Source organism: Anolis carolinensis, chromosome 1 (genome assembly GCF_035594765.1).
Source record: "Anolis carolinensis isolate JA03-04 chromosome 1, rAnoCar3.1.pri, whole genome shotgun sequence".
NCBI classification, from domain to species: Eukaryota; Metazoa; Chordata; class Lepidosauria; order Squamata; family Dactyloidae; genus Anolis; species Anolis carolinensis.
The window spans coordinates 252,845,716-252,866,788 of NC_085841.1; the positions used below are offsets into that span (position 1 = coordinate 252,845,716).

Below are 21,073 nucleotides of genomic sequence, written 5' to 3' on the forward strand. Positions count from 1 at the left end.
TCCGGCGGATGGTGTGCGGCCAGATGTAGACCGGCCGGCCCCCGTCCCTATTTTGGTGGATGGGGAGGACGAGTTCGAGGTTCAGGACATTTTGGATTCTCGCTTTCACCGCCGCCGCCTGCAATATCTCATTGACTGGGTGGGTTTTGGCCCTGAGGAACGCTCTTGGGAAGACGCCTCCACAGTCCATGCTCCTGATCTAACCCGTCGCTTTCATCAGACCTATCCCGCCAAGCCACGACCTCGCGCCTCGGGGAGAGAGTCCCAGTTTGGGAGGGGGCTTGAGGAGGGGGATAGTGTGATGACCCATGGGCCTTGTAGTCCTGCTCATGACATTGTGATGCCTGATGAAGAAGAAAACTTGGGTTTTTTACCTTCCCAGTCAGAACTGGATTCTTCCCAGACAGATTCTTCCCAGCCAGATCTGGGAACCTTGCACCTGCAAGAGGGTTATGTTCCAGAAGTATGTCAAACAAACACTGAGGCTACTTCTCCTGTGTTTTCTCGCCATGAGTTTTGTAAACAACAGAGAGGTTTGGAAGCGGCCTCACGCAGGAGTGCTAGAATAATTGCTAAGAATTTAGCCAATTAAGCCTGCTTTCCATGAGAATCTTTAAGGAGTCAAACATCTGGTCTCAGAGATTAGCTTTCGTTTCTGGTTCCCAGAGAACTGCTCTCGGCGGGAAAGTTAGACTCTATATAGGTGTTTTACCCGCGGAGTAACTTTGCGGAGTCAATTCGTCAGCCTCCGGAGCGAGTTGTGTCTGAACAGCGCGCTCCGTTTCAAGCCTCGTTCCTGCTCAAGCCTTGTCCTTGTTTCCAGCCTTCGCTCCTGTTTCCCAGCCTTTGTTTACCTACGGACCTTGCCTTGTTTCCCAGGACTAAACCTTGCCTTGTTTCACGGATTTTACCAAGTTATTCCACGGACCTTGTTCTTGTTCCTCGTTACCTTGTTCCACGATTCAAGCCTTGTTTCAAGTATCAAGTTATTTCCTAGCCTTGCTCAAGTTCATGGACTAAAGGACCTTGTCATCTCCCCTCACTTTGCCTGGCAAAGTGAGTGTTTCGGTTATTGGATTACAACTTTGGACCTTAATATTTCATATTGGACATTGTTTCCTTGGACTAATTTTGACCTTTCCTGAAAGGTCTGCTTCTGGACTAACTTTTACATTTGCTTTTATTAACTTTATATATTTCCTTAATAAAGATATTAGATAGAGTCTGGCCTCTGCGTATGGTTATTGGTGCTCTGTAGCCTGGGTCGTGACACAGGGGTCCCGACCCCCAGGTTGAGAAATGCTGTGATAAGGGACGAAGAAATTGTGCTTTAAAGTAAAAACAATGCAGAGACTTTAGAAATAGCCTTTTACTGTAAATATTGGTGGGATAGATAGCAAATAACAGCTAGCATCAAAGTTTCCATTTCATGGATATGTTCCAGTTATGTATTTTATACACAATGACAACAAGAACAAAAGACTTATTTGGAAGCAGGATAGTAGCTGGTTAAAACTCTCAAGGCACAAATTAGGCAGTGCAGAAAACACTGATACAGGCAATAGACTGTATCTCTTATATCACAGCAGTATATCCATACAGAATACAAATAGAGAAATAACATTGGTATATTTTTATCCGAGCTTACATAATCCTTCTCTCCCAGTACTTATAATTAACTATGCAGAAAGTATTTATAAAGGACATTGTGTTTCTTCTTTCAAATTTTTTTTTGAAAAGCTCACTCTGGATCAGAATTATTTTTCAAATTCTTGCAGACATCTAGATGAGTTGTGAAACTTGGCCATTTCAATATTTGCATGAAAAGCAGTTGGGATTATTGAGGAAATGTGACAAATGTGTGTGAATGTAACTATATGTGCATCTTTTGATATGTTGGATCAGATGGTCTATTGCTGTGGCTCTCAACCTGTGGGTCCCCAGGTGTTTTGGCCTACAAGCCCCAGAAATCCCAGCCAGTTTACCAGCTGTTAGGATTTCTGGGAGTTGAAGGCCAAAGCATCTGAGAACCCATAGGTTGAGAACCACTGTCCTAATATATCTGATAGCTTTGGGAGGGGTTCTACCTCACCTCTAGCATTAACAGTATGACTGGAAGTCACAGCTTTCTTTGGTTTCTATTACCCACTGGGTATAAATTGTTCAAATCACCTCTCTTAAAAAATCTTTCTTGGTTTTGCTACTAGCCTTGATAAAAAGGTTAATACAAACTTTTTGGAAGAGGGGATGTCACAGTTCACAGCAGCCATACTATGTAACATAGGTTCTGAACAAGACTGTGTAGAACTGTATGCGTTATAAACCCTCTCTTAGCATAGTTAAGCATGGTTTAACGAGAGTGATATACCATACATTTTGGAGACATGAAATAGCCACAGAGCTCCCCCAAAAGAAGCACAGAAAAGCCACAAGCCAAGTTGAAGAGTCTTCTCATTCATCCCTTAGTTGTATTTGAAGCTGCTTTGCACTTTGCTACAAGTAAGATCAATGGGGAAAGGATATTTTGCTCCACAGTCTTTAGACAGTGGTTCTCAACCTGTGGGTCCCCAGATGTTTTGGCCTTCAACTCCCAGAAATCCTAACAGCTGGTAAACTCGCTGGGATTTCTGGGAGTTGTAGGTCAAAAACACTTGGGGACCCACGGGTTGAAAAACACCGCTCTAGGGTTATGATCACACAAGAGCAGTACATTTTAGATTACTTGAAAACTATATCTATGTAGCAAGGTCAGCTCATGTAAACAGTGTAAAAGAGTTCTTGTTTGCCTGTCAGATTCTTCTACTGTGCAAGTGTTTTGGATACCTTTCAGAGTTCCATATGGTCCACTTCAAGATTTCCCAAACCTTTGGTGAGCTGGAAGCTGATAAGTGGGGATCAGGCCCATGCCAAACGGCTCTACCTAGCAAGGGTGTGTCAATTAGACTTAATCCAGTGTGTGCAAAAAAGGGCAGCTTTATGTATATAGATGGATGCCTACATACTTCCTAAGAGCTTGAATCCTATACTACTGAAGTTTCAGTTTGCATGGATGGTTCCCTGCAGTCAGTTGCATGCACCAGCAGCACTGCCTGCTGACATTTGTGCTAAAAAAACTTCAGGGTAGGGAGGAAGCTAATTCGCTCAACCCACTATCTGCTCATTTGTACTGTTTCTACTGCTTTAACTCAGTGTCCAACATCCATAATTTTACTCAGTGTCTAACATCTATAATTCTTCAATGCAAGGGACTCATGACCAAGAAACCCTTGCAGAATTGCCAAATAGTTTTAAAAGATTTTCCTGACATTTTGCCTGAGAGTAACATAAAGGGACGCTGTCATATTTCATCCCATGTTTCTATGTGAACAACTTTTGCATCCATTTCCTCAATAACTGAATCTGAGGAAATTCAAGACCCCATGTGTAATATGTACGTTTATGTTTCCTTTGAATTTTGACAATCACGATCCTGCAATATGTGATAAAATGGGGTTCCTATTGAACACATAAGACGGCAGATAATAAAATGTTGTTTTGAGATGTGCAGATGGTGCTTGTGATGCCACTGTGCTTATGAGATGTGTAGATGGTGCTTGTGATCCCACAGAATTGGCTAGTGGGGAACAGTTCTGTCTATATATCACAGTGTCATTTCTCCTTAAAAAATGGGGAAAACACCAGAGGCCTGACTACTATTCTAGCTGTATGCAGGTAGCGATAGGTAACAACTAGTGGGCCTTGTATTAAAAGATATAATCCAAAAAGTTCAGGAGGGTTGCTATGTGGTGGTGAAATGGATACATATATTATCTGTTGATTGTGTTGACATGTATGTACACAAGAAAACCATTTTTACACATATGGTGGTTATAGTCAAGCAATTAGCCTATTCCCCTGATTGAATAGTTGAGTGGTTTTCCATATCTGTACCTCCCAATGTTTTGAACTTCAGCCGAAAACATCTGCAGTGCCATTGATCATATGATAATGTCAGCTGTCAGCCTCCATTTGCGTTAAGCTTGGTAACAAAGTGTCACTATGATTTTTAGTTTAGTTTGGACAACACAGATGGGAGCTTGAAACAGCGTCATTCCAATTTGCATTGGCTGTTCAACGGTCTCGCCACTCTTTATAGAGGTTCTTCAAAGTCAGTTTTGTTGTATTACAGCTGTGGCCAGGTCATGCCTGACTCATGAAACACATGTTCCTGGGCTGAAGAATCTGTTCCTCATTTGACCGCTATACATACTGGTGCCAAGAAACGTGAGAACTTGATTTGGAGAAGAAAATTAGTTTTCCAATATTTTAGGGATCCATATCACAGGGTCTCCATTAGGTTCTGAGTTGGCCTAATAGCAAAGAGATGGAAATACAGTGGGGATGAACAACTGTGGCCCTTAAGACACTGCTGGGACTTAGTCAGCATAGCTGATGGGGACAGATGATGTGCAAAGCAACCTAATATTATCTAAAATTGGCCACAGTTGACCAATTAAATAAACAAACATTTAATACACAAAGACACATGATGTCTTTACCTTCAATTTTCAAAGGGAATGAATTTAAGTTGTGACTGTGATATGTGCCTCATATGCTGCGATATGTGTTTTCCTTTCTCTGTACATTATTTCCAAGCCATTCTTGTAAATATATGAAAGTTCTTTTCCTTGAACTATAGAAGATAAGCAGACTAGAGAATGACAGAGAAAGGAAGATATGGGAAGGAGCTATACATCAAATGTGCTGTTTTTTGTCCATTACAGTGGATAGCTGCCAGCTTAGTCTTTGGAATGGCAGTTGCTATCCAACTGCTACTTTTACATGAAGAGCATCAAGTGTAAATGTATTGCATGTAAAGGAAAAGGCTGGAATATTGCTACACTAAGTGTCAGTTGCTTTCTAGAGCTTTGTCTAGAACAGTGTTTCTCAAACTGTGCTCCTTCAGATGTTTTGGACTTTAGCTCCCACAATTCCAAACAGCTGGTAAGATGGCTGGGATTTCTTGGAGGAGTCCAAAACATCTGGAGTAGTAGTCTGAGAAACACTGATCTAGACCAGTGGTTCTCAACCTGTGGGTCCCCAGTGTTTTGGTCTACAACTCTCAGAAATCCCAGCCAGTTTACCAGCTGTTAGGATTTCTGGGAGTTGCAGGCCAAACATCTGGGGACCCACAGGGTGAGAGCCACTGATCTAGAGAATATTTAGGTTGTCTGAACGGCCTGTCAAGGCTGTGGTCCTACATATACTTACCTGGATTTTTACCTGAAAATTAATCCTGCTGAATTCAACACAAAGTATTTGCTAGAAAATTTACTCAGCACCCATCTTTCCTATTTAAACTAATTCTGGTGCATTAAAGACCATCACTTGCAGAGCAATCCTAAGTGCTTTTAATAATAAATAATTATTAAATATGTATAGTGTACTTGCTGCTGTACAAGTGCATAAAGGATTGCTGCCTTTAGACAAGCCACCAGCTGGTGGATATCCAAACAACCACAGAGAAAATTATTCTTAAATTATATCCATATTTTACACTGAATGTGATTCTATTTCCAGAGTAGTGCTGTTTTCTAGCTTTAAAATAGCAAAGCTGAAGTTTTGCACTGAATTTTTAAGGCAACCTATTATTATTATTTTTTGCTAGAGAATTATCTGTCTATTCTATATGCTGTTCCACCCATTGGCTATGTTTGTAACTTCCCCTCCAAAATATCCCAAACAGGATAGCAGCCCACCACTCAGTGAAAAAAAAAAAAAAAAACACCTTATAAAACTCAGAACCTTCATAGTGCGTTTGAATAGTATAACAGAAAGAAAGTGAAGTATCACACAATGCTGCTGCTTTCTCCACTTGAGAACTCCCCCGATGCTCTGGGCAAGGTGAATTTGACATACCTGCCCCTTTCCCACCCTTTCCTGATGCGCCGCAGTCTTTCGTTCATACAAGGAAGATGGAAGAAAAGTTTAGCCAGGATGATGACACACGGCACCAGCAGTGTGAGGGTGAAGGTAGGAGGCAGGTAGAACTTGTATTGGCTCTCATCGAAGGCCCTTCCCCAGCCATATGTCAAGGTATGGAGAGTGCTGATCACCAGCGCAACAAAGCCAAGGCTGGACTGAAAAGGGGAAGGAGAAAAAAAGTGTTATTATAGGCTGAGCAACCCTGGAATCTTCCAACATCCAAAATTGTCCACACACATAGCTTTGCTTTCTGACATCTTTGCTTTCTGACACTTTGATGTACAAAAACTTTGGTTTATCAGAACGTTATTTAAAATGTTGTATAAAATTGCGTTCTGGCTGAAAACTGGACCCCACTTTACAAACTAGAAATTCCTTGGACAGAGACCATCTTAAAAATAAAAAACAACAACCCCAGAGCCCTTGAATGTGGCTAAATACACTGAACCATCCCTAAGGATAAGGACTGGAAGGTACAGTCTTATAATTTTTCAAGATTCACTGGTTTGGATCCTAAGGACTTCTGTTAATACCTGTCCTTGCTGAAAAATCCTGTTTATTGCAGGTGATTCTATATTCCTCTCTCCTCCTACAGCTCCTTGTACCCTCCAAATATGAAGCTGCAGGGGAAAATGGCAATGGGTACTATAGGAGAAGAGCGTGAACTCCACTTTCTATCAGTGAGAGCCTCTATGAATCAGCATACTGTATATACTCAAGTATAAGTTGACCCAAATATAAGCTGAGGCACCCACTTTTACCACAAAAAACTGGGAAAACTTATTGACGAGTATAAGGCGAGTGTGGGAAATGCAGCAGCTACTAGTAAATTTCAAAATAAAAATAGATACCAATAAAATTACATTAATTGAGGCATTAGTAGGTTAAATGTTTTTGAATATCTACCGTATTTCAAAGAAAAACAGTAAGCTAAGCTCTGTAAGTGGAAAAGTAGGGTCAACAAAAACAATATGGCATCAAAAATATATAATAATAAACTAATTTCACATATGCATTTTCCTGACATGTTTGCAAACCCTCTCTCTATACGTGCATTTCCCTCCTGCAATATTTGCAAGCCCTATATCTATCTAGACATCTCTCTATATATAGATAATTATATCTATATAGGATTTGCAGAGGTTTGCAAAACATGTGAGGGAAAATTCATATATAAAAATAATGGAGGTGCATGGAAATCTCTAGATATTTATATATATACAGGATATGCAAATATCTGCAAACATATGAGGGGGAAAATCATATATAAAATTAATGTATATAGATAGATAGATAGATAGATAGAGCTATATAAGTACATAGGGACTGCAAAGGCTTGCAGGGGGAAATACCTATATATCTGTTGGAGAGATTAACAAATATTTCAGGGGAGAATGTTTTTATAAGATTAATGGCTATTTTTCTTCTTCTTCCTGACTTGCAAGGGCTTATCTCCCTCTCATTTTCCTTTTCAAAACATTCCCTTGGTTAAGAGGAGGGAGGATGTGGAAAAGAAAACACACTGATAAAGGGAGAGAAGAGGAGAGAAATATATCATATATTGCAAACAGTGGCCTCCAGGCTCCGCTGCCCCCATTATAAGCCGATGCAGGCTTTTCAACTCAAAAAGGGCTGAAAAACTTGGCTGATCTAAGAGTATATATGGTAGTTTTTACAAAGAAAAAAGCTTTCAGCCATCTAGTTTGGGATCCATGCCATTATCCCCACTGAGGTACATGTTTGCTTAAACAAAATCACGTAAAGCAGAGATAATTGATGATTAGATAATCTAATGTTTATGTGATCCCTGTCATCTCCTTCAGAAGTAACTCCCACTGCGGTCAAGCTGCAGGACTACAAAGGACTACAGCTTAATACATATCTATAGAAAATAACCCAGGGAAAGGCAATGTTTTTATAAAAAAAAGTCTCTCTGTGGAGATTTTAAAGTTTTTGTCTTTTAAAGATGCCTTCTTTACACATACAACCTTCCACCGCTGGAGGGCAGAAAAACAACAAAGACCATGGTTCAGGGCAGAGAATTTGTGCTCCTCAAAGTTCAGCTGGAAATGTCTACAGAAATGGAAAGAATTGCTTGCAATAAACATTAGATGTTGAATATTCTGTATACTATGCATCGTAATTATGATTTCTTGCCAAAATTCATTAAGAGGAGGTTTGGTGTTGCCTTTGAAACTCAGAGAATCTGATTTGCCCAAGGTAAATTTCCACAGCCAAAAAGGGATTCCAATCATGGTTTCCCAAAGTCCTAGTCAAACACTCCAACCACAACACCTGCTGGCTTCCTATATTTAATAACCAATCTTGAAATTTTGCAAACACAGCAGTTTTGTATTTTGTCAGTACTTTTTGACATTTTTGAAGCCTGGTGCAAAGTCAAATAAAGCTGAGGATTTAAGTTCACTTGATCTCATGGATGTCAGTCGTCTTCACTTCTAACACTGGGAAAAAACACGTGGTGGATTAAGTTGTTCAAAGAAGAACATAGGCTAGCCTCCATAAGGGTCATTGCACTAACATAACTCCCAGTTCTATAAGTGGCTGGCCTTGTCAAACGTTGCACCAAGGAAATACCTAATACAGCCTTACACAGTTACAAGTGCACAGTTGCCCCCCTCTCTCGCCTGGTGAGGCACAGGGGCTTTCCTATTAGTTTAGGAAACTAAGAGGATAGCAGTATTTGTATTTGGATACACATGTCCTTCTGAACTGTGTTAGCTTTGATTCCCAGAAAAAAGTGAACTATGGTTGTAAATTTCTCCACATTGTGCTATGAAATAAAGAAGTTACCTACAAATTCATTTTCTCAACAAAAAAAAAGTTCTTAAAACTTTATAGCAGAAGGTTTCCCCAGTCCTATGCTAATATCTACATGTGTTTTGAATACCACAAAAGATCTGCATCTGTTTGTGTTTTGAATACTATAACTACCAGTTGCCTCCAATTCTGGCAGAAAAATAAAAACAATCAATGCGAGGTTTTGGATTTTCAGCGATAGTGAATAAAGTGGTGTAAAACTTTGGGTTTCTGAATTTCAACTTGAGTTGGAGCTTTAGGCCAAAATGGATTATTTTCCGAAGTGCTGAATTAAGGGCTGAATGGAAATCTTCCACAATTTACCTAAACTCATGTTTTGCCTGGCTGAACTAAGAGAGAGCTGGCTGTTTGTCTGGAAGAACCATTCCTTGCCTGGCAGCAAGAGGAGACTGCAAAATGGCCTGAAAGGTATTTTGCATTTTCTGACTTATAAGACTAGTGCAACAAACAGAGCAGGCGCTCAGCAAGAAATGTTAGGGCAGGAAATGAAGAGGGATCTAACTAGATTTGTAGAGCAATTTCTGAGCAGGAGAGGCATGGTTTGATATTGCTAAGAGACCAGGATTCATCTCTGCAACAGTGATATTTTATAATACACTGCATTTCCTCCATACTTGAGTTCCTGTTCCTATCAAAGGCAAGCATACCTAATGTGAAAGTCCCTTTTGTCTGTGGTGTAACTGTGGGGGATTCAGAAATATGGTTGTTGTGCCATTAGCTTCTTTCACGGGTATGGTTTTCACCCAAGAGTGCAATAATATTTTGGAGTCCAACTCCCATAATATTTTATTACTGAACATGCTGGATTGAGGCAGATGGCTGATGGAAGTTACCGGCTAAAATATCTGTATGGTCAAGGGTTCCTTCCCGTTGTAACCCACCCTATGGGTTACATATTCAGGATATTTTAGGGATAGAGGGAGCCATGCAGAAAGCCATTTTTTCAGTCGGCTTACAGAACATCGGTTGCATTTTTTAAAAAAGTTTCATAATCTTAATTAATTAATTAATTCAGCAACAATAATCATAGTAAAGAAATATTAAATGTTTTACTTATGTCTTTTGTTCCTTTCTGAAACCCAGTGGCATCACTAGGGGTTTCAGTGGTATGTGGACCAAGCAAAACATTTTTCCGAAGCATCTGAAGAAAAGTTGTTATTTCAAGATGACTCTACATTCCATAGGGGGAATCTGGACCTAGAGGCCATTTAGATGAAGGGCACTAGCTCAGTAGCAAACAATGCATATTAGCATACTAGGAATGCAAAGTATTCCAAATCCAGTCCCTTGCATCTCTAAGGAAGGCTGGGAAGGATTCATGCCTGGAGAGCTACAGCCAATCAGGGATGAATAAAACTGAGCAAAAAGGACCAACGGTCTGACTCAGTAGAAGAAGCTGTGTTTGATTTGTTCTCAGTCTGGTCCAATGTCCCAAACCATTAACGTACAGAATATTTTTTTCTGGTGAAGCAAAATGCAGTTGATCCTATATTAACATGCACACTTCTTATAAAATGTGGAATGTGGCTATTTGGAAGATAAATGAGAGCTGAACTTTGACCAGTTTCTAAATTATCTGCTTTTCTAACTTTAATTTCTTTCGTTTCATACCTTATTGCAATCTTTTCCCCACCATTTGCTGAAATACAGGCTTTTATGCATCTGAAGAATGGGCACATAACAGCTCATGCTTCAATATATCGCAGGAACACCTCACCTCAGGCTAAAACCCAGAACCTCAATTAGTGGCTGACGCCAGATGAGAGACTCTCTCCTGGGCATACAGAAGACTGGGTGACTTGGAAGGCCCTGAACAGACTGTGCTCTGGCACCATGAGATGCAGAGCCAGTCTTACGAAATGGGGCTACAAAGTGAAGTCCACGACATGCGAGTGTGGCAAGAGCAAACCACAGGCCACCTATGACAATGCAGCCTGAGCCCTGCCACATGCACAATGGAGGACCTTCTTACAGCAATACCAGAGGCACTTCAAGTAGCCAGCTACTGGTCAAAGGACATTTAGTATAATGCCAAGTTGTTGTTGTTGTTGTTTTTAAAAAACTTTGTTTTCAAATACATTACATTATATTACAATACATTACAAATACAAATACATTACAACTTGTACCCTTGGTTCGCTTCTGACACAATAAATAAATAAATAAATCGGCTAATATTTTAAGTTAGAAGAGACTAAAAGATGTCCTGTGTCTATATAAGAGCTGAACTAGACAGAAGGGTGTAAGTAAATTATTTTCCACATATAAAAGGTAGGCTGCAGTCTTGCTCCAGTAATAAGAAGTGGGTGGGAAAGGGGGCTGCTGAACGCTTCCCTCTGCAACTCATTTCCTATCCGGTTTTCTTTAGCTACTTCTCTCTCCTCCTGTTTCAGTGCTGAAGCCAGGAAAGGAGAATTGTGATTGCAACCATTGACTGTGTGTTGGCAAGGGGGAAGAGCTGAGCACTCCTTTTGCTGATAGAAGACTGGTATTGACAGAACAGATAGGTGAATGGTTACCAAGTCATGCTTGGTTTGGTTCAGAGAAAATAGACTGAGGACTGTGTCCTGTAAAATTTACCTGAATGAAACTGAATTCTCTCCAATTGAGTGAGTTGGAGATGGAAGGAAGTGAAGTTATGGCAAGTAATGAGAGTAAGCCCAGGGCCATGATGCCGAAAGAAATGTAGACCTCCATTCTCCAAACTTCCTCCTCTACCCAGGCATCGGCTTTCTTCTCCACCTGAGGGAACAACGACAAATACATAAAGGTTAAATAAAGAACGCTGAAGGCACATACAGATTAGAAGTTAGTAGATAGTGATTCTCCGGTGTGACAGTTTCACGAATAGGACAATTTTATTGATTTTTAAACTGGACTTTTTGTAATGTGTTGTTTTTATCTTAACTGATGTTGTTATTGATAATGTAATTTTACCTCTATTTTTATGTGCTATGGCACTTGTATGTGCTTCTGTAAGCCACCCTGAGTTCTTTCTGGGAGATGGTGGCGGGGTATAAATAAAGTTATTATCATCATTTATTTATTTCATATTTATTTATTTTATACATTTGTATCCTGTCCTTCTCACTCCCCCGGAGGGGGGGGGGGATCAGGGCAGCTTCACAACTGGCAGTCATTAGAGGCCAAAACAAACAATTACAAAACAATTACAGTTAAAACAGATAATTGAAACAACAATTATAAAACATCATTTGAAAACTGCACGAGTCTAAGTCATAGTCCAGAGTCGGTCCATTATCAGTCACATAAATTGTTCTTATTATTACTGCTGTGTTTGGTGCTTGAATGCCTGGTCCCACAGCTATGTTCTGAGTTTTTTTCCAAAAGGACAGAAGGGAGGGGGCCGACCTGATTTCATTAGGAAGGGAGTTCCACAGATGAGAGGACACCACTGAGAAGGCCCTGTCTTTCATCCACACCAGTTACGCCTGCGAGGGTGGTGGGTTCGAGAGCAGTGCCTCCCCCGACAATCTTAACTTCCGAGGTGGATCATAGAGGGAGATACATACGGACAAGAAAGCAGGGCCGGAACTGTCGTAATGACCGCCGTAATGGCAAGGGATACTTTTCATGGGAATATGAAACCATAGATAATAGTGAATCCTATTGAAATGAACCACTTCCAGCAGAAGTATATTATAGAATCATACTTCTATGAGTAGTGGAGCATTTAGAACAGTAGTTCTCAACCTGTGGGTCCCCAGATATTTTGGCCTTCATCTCCCAGAAATCCTAACAGCTGGTAAACTGGCTGGGATTTCTGGGAGTTATAGTTAAAAACATATAAAGTAATGGTTCTCAACCCTGGAACCCCAGATGTTTTTGGCCTACAACTCCTAGAAATCCCAGGCTGTTAGGATTTCTGGGAATTGAAGGCCAAAAACATCTGGGGACCCACAGATTGAGAACCACTGATATAAAAATCAACCACTTGACATGATCTTAAAACCTTCTTCTTTAAAAGCCTTATGATTGTATGGAACAAAAAAGCACTTTGCCAAAATGTTCAATTATGGTAATATTACTTGCTCAAAAATGCTCCTACATGTCAATAGAACCCCAAATATGGTGAAGTGTCCCCACACTCCCTAAATCTGTTTGGATTAATATTTATTTTTATGCAGAAAACTGAGGTCTCCGAGGGGGCTAATGTGCCCCCATTGCCCTCTACAGTTGTCTACCCCTGCCTTACAGACTCTGCCCCTTGAGGTCGGTGGAAGTAGGAAGGGGACAAGTTTACATAGGGGCCACCAAATGCAGAATTGCCCAAACACGAATCAAGGAACATGAAAGGCACTGCAGACTAACTCAACCAGAGAAGTCAATCATAGCAGAGCACTTGATGAACCAACCTGGGCACAGCATATTATTTGAGAACACAGAAATTCTGGACCACTCTCACAACCACTATGTCAGACTGCACAGTGCAGTCATTGAAATCCACAAGCATGGGGACAATTTCAACAGAAAGAAGGAAGCCATGAAAATAAACAAAATCTGGCTACCAGTATTTTTAAAAAACCTCTAGAATCAGGACAGTAAATAAAGAACAACACCCCAAACCATGGGAATTCCAGACAAGAAACAATCAGGGTCAGCTAACACCTCCCAACAAAGGATTTCCTCAGGAAGCAGCCAAGCTCTGAAGCTGCAAAGTTATTCAATGCTAATCAAGGTTGATCAGTTGCAACATTCACACTTGCCTCAGGCAGAGAGTTTTTTTCTCTAACCCTGGACCTTCCACAGATATATAAATCCCACTTGCCTAATTTCCAACAAATCTCACAACCTTTGAGGATGCCTTACATAGATGTGAGTGAAACATCAGGAGAGAATGCCTCTGGAACATGGCCATACAGCCCAGAAAACTCACAGCAACCTAGTGATTCTGGCCATGAAAGCCTTCGACAACACATTGAAGGGGATACCGTTTGCTACCCACACTCAGAAAACAATGTGATTGCCTTTGGCCATCAGATGCCCTTGAATGAAACCAATTGTGGTACAAAAAATAAATGAATAACTGATTCCACATTTGCCTATGTGAGCGAAGTTGACAGCTGGAATCAAAAAGACAGACAAGTGGATTTGAGACAAAAAGCATTCTCGGTTCCCATCTCCGTAATCAAATGCCTGTGAAATGTGATTTTTTTACATGTCTCAAAGTCAAGCCACAAGAGGGTTCAGAACACCCACCACGTTCTCACTGACCTCTGGGGGACTTTCCAAAAATGTGGGTGCATGCCAGCTCTGTCCCCGCTTTGCCACTGACATGGAGAGTCAGCTCCAGTTACAGAGCTGCGACCACAAACACAGCTCTCTGCGAACTTGGCTGCTCAGCGGCTTAATGGGATTTGGTTTAAGTGCATTTAGGAGAGACATGTTTCAGGCTAATGGGAAAAAAGAAATGGGATTTGTACTATATTACGGAGCCTGACACTTAGGCCCAATCCATTTATTTTATTAAATCGATGTGATTCTTGAAGCAAGAATGTTGCTTGGAAAAGAGAAAAAAAGAGGGCGATAAAAGGAAGAAATAGGCAGAGAAGACGCACCTGGGATCTGTGGACAAGAGTCACAGAAAACAAACAGGTGAAATTAGGACCTTGCTGTGGGACTTGTACCAAATTCAGGTTGGTCACTAGTTAGGAGGTTTATTTTATTATTATTTTATTGTATTATGATATACTGGTAGTGATCCTGCCAGTTGTGTAAGCCGCCCTGAGTCCCCTCGGGGAGAAGGGCGGGGTAGAAATATCGGAAATAAAAAATAAATAAATAGGACGTACAGACTTGCATCCCATGACATTATTTAAAAAAAACCCAGCAAATGGTTGGGCAAATCTAAGAAACAGGAAATGGTTATATAAATGGTGTAGCAGTAAGCATTTGGAGTGGAGTAGAGTTGCCAGTGTCCCTTATTAGAAGGAATGTCCCTTATTTAAAGGCAAGCAGATATTTAAGTCTACAGGTTTGTTGCTGTATGCTTTCTAATACTTTCTGACTTATGGTGACACTAAGCTAAACCTTACCATAATATTTTCAGAGGCTGAGTGTGTGTGAGCTCCAAGGCCACCCAATGGTTTTCATGGCCAACTGGGGAACTCTGGTCTACGAAGTAGGAGTCAACCACTATATCACAATGGCTTTTTTTAATATATATATATATATATATATATATATATATATATATATATATATATATATATATTCATGTCAGGAGCGACTTGAGAAACTGCAAGTAGCTTCTGGTGTGAGAGGATGTTGCCCAGGGGACGCCCAGATGTTTCGATGTTTTTACCATCCTTGTGGGAGGCTTCTCTCATGTCCCCAAATGGGGAGCTGGAGCTGATAGAGGGAGCTCATCTACGCTCTCCACAGGTTAGATTCGAACCGGCAACCTTCAGGTCAGCAACCCAACTTTTAAGCCATCAGTCCTGCAGGCACAAGGGTTTAACCCACTGTGCCACTGGGGGCTCCTTCTTTAATATGAGGGATGTCTCTATTTAAGGGTTGGAAAGCTTTTCCTTTTCCACAGAATGAACAAGATGCCAAAAACATAAGAAATGTGCATTTCATAAGAAATGTGCATTTCATGTGACGTATGAATGTGGACAATATGTTAATTTAAAAAGAAATCCATGGCAAGTTAACTGAAATTATTATTTCCATTTGGTATTCAGGTAGATTACAAACTTCGTTAACAGCGACTTCCTTCTTGCCAGCCCTCCATGTCATGAATATGATCTGTCCTGTTGCTATTTTGAAAACTTGGCAACACTTAAAGGGAAAGATAACATCTGTGTGACTTTAAACTAGTCACTCTCTCTGTTTACCTCAGTGTTGTTGTAGAGATAAAGAGAGCGCCCATATATGCTGCCTTGAACTCACTGAGATATTAATGTAACTAGCTAATTTACAAATACATAAAGGTAAAGGTAAAAGTTTTCCCCTGACATTAAGTCTAGTCGTGCCCAACTCTGGGGAGTGGTCATCTCCATTTCTAACCTGAAGAGCCGGCGTTATCCGTAGACACCTCCAAGGTCATGTGGCCAGCATGACTGCATGGAGCACGGTTACCTTCCCGCAGAAAAGGTACCTATTTATCTACTCACATTTGCATGTTTTCGAATTGCTAGGTTGGCAGAAGCTGGGGCTAACAGTGGGAGTTCACTCCACTCCCCGAATTCAAACTGCCAACCTTTCGGTCAGCAAGTTCAGCAATGCAGAGGTTTAATCCGCTGCACCACTGGGGGCTCCTACAAATACATAAATAAATTCATTTATCACCAAGGGCTTTGTGGCTCTTGGAATTTCTCGTCATGCCTATTTTAACTTATTGCAACCCTATGTATGTAAACCCCATTAATCCTAAGACTCCTGGTCAGCCATCCAAAGAACTACTGTATATGTATCAGTCTAAAAATTTTAGTAAAAAAATTGACTAAAAAAATCTGAGTCAACCTATTCACAAGTCAATGTAAGTGTTGTATCTTTACACTGTAATGATCCATCTCTTTTTCTGAGTAGGTTGGCAAAAGGCAAGAGTTTAGTTTGTCCTGGGAGAATGATCCCCTTCTACTTCCTCTGTTGTGATTCCTGGGTAGACAAATTGGAGTGATGGTAAGAGTGGACCAGCTCCCTGGGTAGGTAACTGATCATTTCCCCTCTCCATGAAATGGCTTTCAATTTACCCATGAGTCATATCAAAATCTGTAATTTTGGCCCCCAAATCTGCCCCCAGCTTCTATGTGAGGTTGACTTATACATGAGTATATATTGTAATTGCACAGTACCTGCTTGACAGCTTCATTGAGTAACAGGTACCGGTGGGACCGGCGCATGGGTAAGCACAAGCTGTACACAGCATGCAGAGCTGCGCAGAAGAAGCTCAGCAGCCCTATCTGCTTTCTGTGTTGCAACCACTGGTCAAGCCAGTCTGGGAAACGCTTGTACTTGGTGCAGTGGTAGAGCTGGAAGGCAGCGGCCAGCACTCCAGGCAGGTAGACAAGGGAGAGCATGACGTAGGCGACACAAGGCAGGGTGGTGTTGACGACCTCCACGGGCATCTTATAGAACTTATTCTTTTTATCCAGGATGTATGGGTGCAAAACCTGTCGAATAAAGTTGTAGGTGTAGAAGCAGAGAAAGAGACCCAGGGCCAAGAAGACAGGGATCTTCCAAGCAGGGAGGAGGCGGAGGGGGATGTTCTCAATCTCACGGGCTGAGACCAAGGCACCCATGTCCACGGGTGTGAAGCCCAGCATATGAGCAATTTCCCCGACGGCACGTTTGGCTTCCTGGTTGTCACAGCAAATGTAGACCTGTGGCAAAAAGAAGGTAAGTGAAGGACTGACAAACCAAAACAAGATGCAGAGGAAAAGGGCACAACTAAAGGAATCTGAGCAATGCACAACACAGCTAGCAAGCAGTCCCAGGCACATGCCTGGGAATTTGTTAGCAGAACATTACTGTATATGTGCATCATTGTCACTGAGCCTCCTTTCTGAACAGAACTGGAGAAATATAGGCTCCTAGAGTTGGAAAAGATCTTTTTTTTCGTGTCAGGAGCAACTTGAGAAATTGCAAGTTGCTTCTGGTGTGAGAGAATTAGCCGTCTGCAAGGACATTGCCCAGGAGATGCCCAGATGTTTTACCATCCTTGTGAGAGACTTCTCTCATGTCCTCATATGGGGAGCTGGTGCTGACAGAGGGAACTCACCCGCTCTCCCTGGATTACAAACCACCGACCTGTCGGTCAGCAGTCCTGCTGGCACAAGTGTTTAACCCACTGTGCCACCGGGGGATCATAAGGAACATCTAGTCCAACCCCTGCTATATAGGATGATGATGATGATGATGATGACGACAACAACAACAACAACAACAACTTTATTTTTATATCCCGCCTCCATTTCCCTGAAGGGACTCGGGGCGGCTAACATGGAGCCAACCCCGGATAATCACAATAACACAAAAATTACATATATAAAATAGTCAAGATATGAGTAAAGCACTCCTGAAAGAAGCCATCTGTTTAAAGATCTCCCAAGATAGAAAGTCCACCACCCTATGAGGAAATGTTAGCGTCAGTTTTAGGACATGAGCCAGAGAACTGCCATGAACACCCACAAGGCTTTATAGTGAAGACCTTCACTTCATTTGAAAATATCTCAAATTGTCTTAAGTTTCAATTTGCATCCATAGGTTACTATGGGGAATATCATTGCTTTCACTATGCAGACCTTCGTTGCCATGTAGCCTTCCAGATATTGTGTGCCTTCAAATCGTTTCTGATTTATGGAGGCCCTTATTTATGGCAACCCTTATTACTGGGTTTTCTTGGCAAGATTTGTACAGAAGATGGGTTTGCCTTTGTTTCCCATTGAGAATAAGGGAGTGTGCCTTGCCTACAGTTGCCTAAAGTGGGGTTCTACACCTGAGAGGGGATTTGAACCATGCTCTCCAGAGTTATTGTCTAGTGCTCAAGCCATTACACCATGCTGGCTCTCAACTGCTTCTGGATCAATGGTTCTCAACCTGGGGTCGCCATATGGTTTTGGCCATCAACTCCCAGAAATCTTGACAGCTGATAAACTGGCTGGGATTTCTGGGAGTTGTAGGCCAAAAGCATCTGGGTACCCCAGGTTGGGAACCACTGTTCTAGATGTTGTTGGATTGCAGATCTCAGCATTCCTCACCTTTAGTCACATAAACTAGGGCTGCTCTGAGTTGCAATCCAGCAACATTTGCAGAGCCATGTGATTGCCATTCCTGATTTAGGCTGTAAGTTATCACAGCTACAAAGCTCAGGATATACTGTTTTATTTAAGGCTAAAGAGTCTTAAGGTGTAAAAATGTGTGCAAGGCACCAGGCTGTCTGTTGCCTGACAAGACACAAAAATTAGTTATTTGAAGACATGCACGTGATAGAATTCGCGAATAGACATATGCAGGTGGTAGGGAGGATGGGAATTACATATTGAACATCCTTTATATATAAACCCAAAGGCTCCAAAATCCAAATTAACCAAATGTGTGGTTAAGATAGTGATCTTTGCTGTCTGATGGTTCAATGTATATAAACTTTTTTCATGTACTAAACTATTTAAAAATATTGCACAAAAATACCTTCAGGCTAGGTTATATGAAAAAATGAATTTCATGTTTAGACTTGGGTCCCATGTATGAATATGCAAATACAAGTATTCCAAAATCCAAAACACTTCAGGTTCCAAACATTTAGGAGAAGGGGTACTCAACGTGTACCATAGTATTTTGGGCACATTCTTCCTTGCTACCTTTCCTTCCTTTTGGAGTTTGTACGTATGATGATACTTACAGAAAATGGATAAACACACTAGAAAAGTAGTACCTGTTTATTGCCATCCCTGGCGCCTGACTGTAAGGTCCATGCTGAGATGACATTAAATCCTTTGACGACAGTACACGCTGGGAAAAGTGATGCCAAGTACTCTGCATTTGATTCTTTGTGATGGTTTATTTCCGCATTGTTGCTAACGTCAACCAATATTTTGCCAGACAGCTCATCGCTGAGGTCGCAGAGTGTGGTGTAATGTTCTCTGAAAACTGCTACAAAGATAATATCTGTCTTCTTGATAGCGTCTGCCTGGAACGTCACTTCAGCAGCTGAAGGGAAGAGGCTGGCGCTGCGCTTGGGGTTCCGGCTTCCAACCACCACTTTGAAACCGGAGCACACCAGGCGCATGGACAAGGAGCGGGCAAAGTCTCCACTTCCCAGGACCCCAATTGTCCTGCCACTGGTTCCTGGGACCAGGCTTGGGTCGCTGCCTCCATTCTGGTGGCCCAGCAGTGGCTTCCCCATGTCGCCCACTGGCATCCCGTTAAGCTGAAAACAATTAAAGAAAAGGCTGCAAGTGAGAATGGCTCTTTGCACAAAAGTGTCATTTACTTATGTGTTCAGCTATCCCATGAAAAATTTTCTGAGTTATTCACCAAACAAAACAATGACAATGCTATATAAAAAGCTAAAAACAATTAAAAGCTAAAAGCATTATTGAAAATACAGAGGGTAGAAGTTATTTTCAAGGTTTCTAGAACCAACCTGCACAGTCAATCCAGGATAGGCTGATAAGTCTTTCTAAAAAGAGCAATTTCTACAACAAGTAACACCATAACCTTGTACTGGAAGATCTAGAAAATGCCTAAGAGATTACATATTTTGACCATGGGTAAATGAAAGTACAAATATTGGGTCTGTAGATAAAATAAACAAACTTTATTTGTATCCCGACCCCTCTCCCAAAAGGGACTCAGGGTGGCTTACAAGAAAAATACAATATACATAGTAATAATAACAACCAAAACAACACAAAACAATGAACTGTAATAAATAAATAAAAGCAGCATGCAAATATTAAATTAAACATCAAAACATCACAAACTATAAAATTTTGTGCTGGAATAAAATATATTATACATAAGAGGTAAAAGATTAGCTCCTATTAATAACAAATTAAAAATCCAGTTGGTATTGGAATAAATTTAAAAGCATTTGGCACACAAGTTTTAATTGTGTGAAGGGCCTCTCAGCCACTGTCCACACCTGAGCTTCACAAGCCAGTGCCGAGTCCAGGAGGAACCCCAATCTGTGGACCTGTGTCCTTATGGGGAGTGTAACCCCATTGAGCCACCTTATACCCTGATCGGCCCTACAACTGACCAAGAGGACCCCTGTCTTGTCAGGATTGAGTTTCAGTTTGTTAGTTCTTATTCAGCCCATCACAGCTGTCAGGCACTGGTTCAGGACCTGGGCAGCTTCCTTGGCATTGGGTGGAAATAAGTAGTAGAGCTGGGTGTCATCTGCGTACAGATGGCATCGAACTCCAAAACTCCGGATGAGCTCACCCAGCTGTTTCATGTAGATGTATATAGGATCATGCTGTATTACATCCTTCTTCCATAACAACGAAGAACTCCCTACCAATTCAAAATGATGGTCACAAAATATTAAACCCCACATATGGCTTTGATGCAGACTATAATATCTTCTCATATGAAGCTGCATATTGCAATCTTCTGGAAAAGGCTATCTTTGGTCATTTAATGCTTTTTAAATTTTGGTATCTCATTTGTTTTAATAATTTATCATATATTGTAAAATTTCCCCAGTCCTGAGAAAACTGGGAAGAAATCAAGCACATAATAGGGAAAGGTGGACCTCCAGAAATTGGAATACCAGTAAGGACTGATAAGATCCGTGTTA

General features: G+C 41.2%; 1 protein-coding gene across 5 annotated transcripts in view; it reads right to left on the reverse strand.

Annotated features, from left to right (window-relative positions):
- Positions 1-1,351: 1,351 nt before the first annotated feature.
- steap3 (STEAP3 metalloreductase) overlaps positions 1,352-21,073 on the reverse strand; it is a 57,726-nt gene continuing 38,004 nt past the window's right edge. For 4 of the 5 annotated variants that reach the window (XM_008120783.3, XM_062967422.1, XM_008120786.3 and 1 more), the window contains exons 2-5: positions 19,202-19,696; positions 16,623-17,150; positions 11,383-11,544; positions 5,769-6,119 (exon numbers count right to left, since the gene is read on the reverse strand). In XM_008120783.3, coding sequence (XP_008118990.2) covers positions 5,829-6,119; positions 11,383-11,544; positions 16,623-17,150; positions 19,202-19,696 — 1,476 coding nt within the window. In that variant the 3' untranslated portion in view covers positions 5,769-5,828. Of the gene's footprint in view, positions 4,350-5,768; positions 6,120-11,382; positions 11,545-16,622; positions 17,151-19,201; positions 19,697-21,073 lie in introns of those variants that run through there. The other variant, XM_008120787.3, reaches the window with a different exon arrangement.